General features: G+C 46.1%; 1 protein-coding gene across 1 annotated transcript in view; it reads left to right on the forward strand.

Annotated features, from left to right (window-relative positions):
- Positions 1-5,921, forward strand: part of tprn (taperin) — a 119,725-nt gene extending 113,804 nt beyond the window's left edge. The window contains exon 3 of the mRNA XM_072488117.1: positions 3,678-5,921. Within this exon, the coding sequence (XP_072344218.1) occupies positions 3,678-4,084 (407 nt within the window). The 3' untranslated portion in view covers positions 4,085-5,921. The remainder of the gene's footprint in view (positions 1-3,677) is intronic.
- The last annotated feature ends 237 nt before the right edge of the window (positions 5,922-6,158 follow it).

Consider the following 6,158-nt stretch of genomic DNA (forward strand, 5'->3'; position numbering starts at 1 on the left):
TTGCACAAGAGGAGGTCCCATTTACCCTGCACAGTGCCTCACTCCATGCTCCCCAATTGATCTCCCCTCCAAACTCCTTGAACTTCACCACCCGCACACCTGCCTGCTCCCCCAACCACTTGTATATATCCCCAATTCTTCTCTCCCTTTCCGCAGAACCTCTCTCCGGATCACAAACTTCATTTACTAATATGTTTAAGCTAGCAAATCTCCCCTGAAATTGCAAATTTGCAATAAAAATGCGATGGAAGAAAAAGTTGAAAAAACAAACAAAAGTAGATCAGTTTTTTAAAAATCAATCAGTTCAAGACATTATTCCAAATATTGTGAACTCACCAACCTTTGAAAAGAGAAGCTGTGGCAGGAGATGGAGATTGAAAGGTATCGTACTGAAAACCCAAAATGGAGAAGAAGTGTCACCTCACCTGCTGGATAGAGGCTGGGATTTTAACAATGCATTGTTGACCGTGGTAGCTGAGAAATTGCCATCACAAATGGAAGGAGGCCATTTGGCTCATTGTTTCAGTGCCAGCCAACACAAAGCCATCTATCTAATCCCACTTTGGCTCGAGGTCCATAGTTTTGTAGTTTGAGACACGAGAACTGCGTGTCAAAGTATTACCTCAATCTCATTTTCTTGCGCTATCCCCATATGCCTTGATGTCGTTGGTATCCAGAAATCTTAACAATTTCTGTTGTGAACATACGCCATAATTGAACTTTCACATCCCTCTGGGGAATTCCAAAGATTCACCCTCTGAATGAAGAAATTCCACCTCATCTCAGTCTTAAATGGGCTGTCTCTCATTCGGAGATGGTGTCCCCTGGTTCTAGACTCACCAGCCGGGAAAAGCATCCTATTTCCATCTACCCTGAAAGAATGTTGTAAGTTTTGATTTGTAACTATTTCTGCATGGGGGTAGGGGTCCTATAAAAGGAATTGTTTCCGCGGACGGTAAACCCCTACCCTCAGCCCCATTACTCTGCCATATCTTAGAGACAGCGAAGGATAGGAAATACGGAATAATTAAGGTTCGCAGTCATCATCGTTCTTCTCCCCCCCCCCCCCCCCTGCCCTGGTAACGTTAAAGCAGACGCCCTAGCGTAGGCAAGCTCCAGGCATGGTTATTTTTGGGAACCCCCCCCCGAAAGCACCCCAGTACACACGGTTCAGGTCTCACAGACCAATATTCAGGATTTAGCGAAGGCCCAGAAAGAGGATGAGAAACTCGGAAGTTTTAAAGGGAACCTTCCCAGTCCCGTACGACAAGTTTAAAAACGCAATCACCACACACACGACGGTGTGATTTTAAAGGATGGCATTTATGTAGTTCCCAGCCAGGACAGGAACCAGATCATTTGTCAGTTCCATGACAATCATGGACACCAAGGAATTGAACCCACCCTAGCCCATCTCAGACCGCTTTGTTGGTGGCCTGATTTAAAAATCGATGTCCCACACTACGTAGAGAATTGTTTAATCTGTGCCCAGAACAATCCGGACAGATATGCTAAAACAGCTTAACTTAGCCATACCAGCCCCGTTAATGGACCCTGGACAAATCTCCGGATAGATGATATAGGACCCCTACCCTCGTGCAGAAATGGTTACAAGTATGTGTTGGTGGTCATAGACACCTTCACAAAATGGGTGGAAGCATTTCCATCACGAACTAATATGGCCAAGACAACGGCTAAAATATTAACGCACCACATGGAGCCTCCCACGCAGTAATGAAACATGGACATGTAATGAAAAACGTCCTCACGATTTTCAACATTAGACAAAAGTTCCATATCGCATACCACCCCCAGTCAAGCGGTATTGTAGAACGAATGAATAGGACAGTGAAAGCCACCCTCAGGAAAATGGTACAGCAACCCTCAGGAAAATGGTACAGCAGAATAACAGCACCTGGGAATCAGTACTCCCATTTCCGTTAATGTTTTTAAGAAACACGGTATCCACGTCCACAGGATACACCCCCCACACCCTCATGACCGGACGCCCCATGAAAGGCACTGAGTATTTATTAGGATTGGATTTGGCCAGCCCCACAGTTACAGCCCTCGCGCATGAAAATGCGGTTCAACAACTGGTACAGAACATAAAGGCAGCCCAACTCGCAGCAGCAGTGAGACTTGGAACCAGGAAGAAACAGAGCAAGGCTTGTTTCGACAAAACAGTGCACGCCACTGAGTTTACAGTAGGGCAACAAGTTATGCGTTCCCTTTACAACCCCAGTTCATTCCTTTCCCCCAAATTTTCTGGACCGTACTCCATTTCGGACAAAGTCAGCCCCTCAGTATACAAAATAACCTTTCCAAATGGTAAGTCTGCGTGGTTTCATATAAACCAGCTCAAAGCTTACGGCTCACAGAATAACCACACACACCACACCCTGCTCGCAGCAGCAGACCATCACGCCCCACCCACAGATGACATATTGCTACCATCCCCCAACCACTCCAGCCCGCCCTCGGGCACGACTTCAACTCCGCCCCCAGAGGCATGACGCCACCTCTCCCTTCCTTCAACCAGCAGCGACAGCGACAGTGACAGCGATCGCAATGACGATAGCCATAGCACACCACGTTACGACTATACCCTTGTACCAGGCCCCACTCCCAGCGAATCCGAGCATGATTCTACTGACCCATTTGAGATCACTTATATCAAAGCCCCTGACCCAGACCCACCGCCCGACGATTACAGATTGAAGCATAGTAGCTCCAACCTCGACTCACGATTCTGGCACCGAGACAATTCGTTCAGGCTCACCCGAAGGATGAGATGGACCCCAATTCGCCCCAATCAGCTTTAGCACGGTTACTACAGACAAGAGTTTGGCAGCCGGGAGAAGATGATGACTTAGAGTCCGGCTCCCACCAAATGAATCCCTTTGCGACCCTGTTCGCTATTGAGTAGTGAGGTGTCCAGATGATGGAGAAAAAAGGAACCGATGGAGAGATACGGTGTCCTTTCAGATGGAACCTGCACCATGTTTGTTGAATGTCTGTTCATTAGTGTTAACGTTAAGTGTTGTTCGTAAACTCGAAAGTTTTCACGGCCCCACGTCACCACTCTTTTGACGTCCCCTGGCTGTTAGAGGAACTAGTTTGTCCCCAGAAACTTGTTAATGGAACAAGTTTGTCGATAGAACATGACTCACAATTGCTCTCCTAATTTGAGAGGCAGCCCCCCACGACGACCACATTCTTACCCGTTCTTGCCGGTTGCTCAGGCAGTGGAGAAATGGCATTGGTCCCCGCCCTGCCTGAGGGACCCCCCCCCCCCGGTCAGCTACGCTTGGGTAGAGCACATACGGCATTGATCACCGTCCTACCCGGGGATTCCACCCATTTCTTACCCGCACCCCATTTTGGCTTGTTACGTTCGAAATTCTTTTGTTTGGTTTTGGCAACCCTTAGGTTGCTTCCCTGTGCTATTTACATCCTCAAACACTGGGATGGTAAATCACACAGGCTGCGAGACGGCTCACAGTATGACAGTATTTTTCTTAGATGTCTTGTCCCAATATTCGGTTTAAAAAAAAATGAATGAGGGAGTCACAGATGGTGACCAATTATAAAGGGAAATTGGCAGTAAAGGACAGACAGACAGACATATGAGATCTTAAGCAAGATAATAACAGAAATTATGCTTGTGTTCACAGAACTCCGGAACCCCAGAGGAAGACAAAGAAGAAGACCGACAAAGAACAGCCTTCGTGTTCACATGGATCTTAGCAGGATCCCTTCAGTTGCGCGCGGACGCTACCCCCCTGACCCCTACCACACAAACCATAAACGATTCTCACCCCTGCAATACACGGAACCTGAGATAACTAGGCCAGCGACAGCTAGCAATACCCCGACCTGGTGTGATAAATTTATCACCTGGTACTCACTCTCATATGTAGTCGAAGCACTCTTAGTGCTGGCGATATTTTGCAGTGTCATGCAAACATTTAGAGTTAGGAAATGGCGAAAGAGAGCATATCGCTCTCGCACCCCGGTATACAGATTTAGGTCCCCCATTTTCGGATTTCACCAGACCACCAAACCCATTGGGACAGATTAAAGAGCATCCATTTTGTTGAATGTATTCTATGGAATAAAGAGATGTAAACCTCTGTGTCTGACTGCCAGGCCAGAGAAATTTGTGTGCTGCTATTTTGTACAGTTTAAGATGTATAGATTATTTTTGGATTGTTTGAATGAGGATATCTTATTGAGAATAGTTAGAGGTTCCAGTTTTTTTATTTTCTGTAATGCATGTATTAATGTCATAGCGCCCCATAGAGTTTTATGATAATGAATGTATGTAAAATGGTTTAGGTAAAATTGTGTTGCATAGGATAGGACAGTGTAGAGCCTAAGTATGGGTGAAGCCGAGTAGTGTGATCCTTCACGCTTCGTGTTGAGGATCACAAGGAGGGAGTGTAGCCATCTGGGATAGCCACGTCCCGATTACAAAATGGACACTTGCAAAGAATGCAGGGAAAATTGGACAATGCTAAGAAACAAGCAGGTGCAAGCTCTGTCTGTTGATTAGAACCTTAAACTCTCAGACAGGACAGAAACTACTAAGCAATCTACATACTAATGAGCCATCTCTGGGGGACAAAAGGGAAACATTTAGATACACAATGTTAAGGCAAACTCCCCGGCGCCAGCAGAAGCTAAGACTAACAGTCACCAGGACACGCCCAGCGATCAGGGAACCACCCCTCTATTGGAGGAAGATCGATACGATTGATTGAGAAAGACCCAATTAGTTGAGGCCAAGTTCAAGGCCCGCCCAAAAGCGCGCTAAGCCTTTTTAGTATAAAAGATATTCCCCAAGGGAGAATCTTCCTTCTTTGGCTTTGGCTCTCAACGAAGAGAGAGACCAGCCTAGCAGCTACATCAGACCAAGTAAGTTCCAAGTCAACGCACGCTACGGGATAAACGCTCCTAGTTGCTATCCTGTAAACAGCTCAACCCAGCAGCCTCAGAACCGAGCAACGGCCATTGTTCCTCTGACTGAGTGGGCACCCGAAGCTAAGTATAGGCTTTAGTAATAGTGGTAGTTTAGTTTGTAGAGTTTATGCATGAGTAGATTTGACTGTGTGTAAATAAATGAGCATTGCTTTTGAACTTGCTATCTGGTGTATTGAGTCATTGATCAGTATTTGGTTCTGAACCTTGTGGCGGTGTCGAAAGATACCTGGTGACTCTTGAGCAAACGTAGTTAAACAGAGCCAAATTAAGAGCCAACCAAAGAGAGCAACAGTGTCAAATTTTAGGGAACGATTAAATAGAGCAGGTGAATTGGCTAGACAACATTTGAAAGTTGCACAAAATGTGATGAAACGGTCGCGGACAAGAAATCCAAAGTTCGTAGTTTTGCCAGTGGAGATGAAGTTTTAGTATTGTTACCAGTGGTAGGTGAACCGTTAAAAGCTAGGATTTGTGGACCTTATCAGATTGAATGGAAATTAATTGAGGTGAAATATGTGGTAAAAACACCAGATAGAAGGAAGAATCACCGAGTGTGTCATGTGAATATGCTTAAAATGTACTTTGAAAGGGAAGGAGGTTATAATGATTCTAACTCAAAATGACGAACCAAATCCAGATGACTGTGAATTTGACATACCTCAAATAGGAAAATGAGGATGATCTTAAAAATTGGGATAAAAAGGACCCGCTACAATGCGGGTCCTATAGACCTATTTCCCTCCTAAATGTAGATGCCAAGATCCTGGCCAAGGTAATGGCAATGAGAATAGAGGAATGTGTCCCGGGGGTGGTCCACGAGGACCAAACTGGGTTTGTGAAGGGGAGACAGCTGAACACGAATGTACGGAGGCTGTTAGGGGTAATGATGATGGCCCCACCAGAGGGGGAAACGGAGATAGTAGTGGCGATGGATGCCGAGAAAGCATTTGATAGAGTGGAGTGGGATTATTTGTGGGAGGTGTTGAGGAGATTTGGTTTTGGAGAGGGGTATGTTAGATGGGTGCAGCTGTTGTATAGGGCCCCGATGGCGAGCGTGGTCACGAATGGACGGGGATCTGCATATTTTCGGCTCCATAGAGGGACAAGGCAGGAATGCCCTCTGTCCCCATTATTGTTTGCACTGGCGATTGAGCCCCTGGCGATAGCGTTGA

This window comes from Scyliorhinus torazame, chromosome 22 (assembly GCF_047496885.1).
Source record: "Scyliorhinus torazame isolate Kashiwa2021f chromosome 22, sScyTor2.1, whole genome shotgun sequence".
Classification (NCBI taxonomy): domain Eukaryota; kingdom Metazoa; phylum Chordata; class Chondrichthyes; order Carcharhiniformes; family Scyliorhinidae; genus Scyliorhinus; species Scyliorhinus torazame.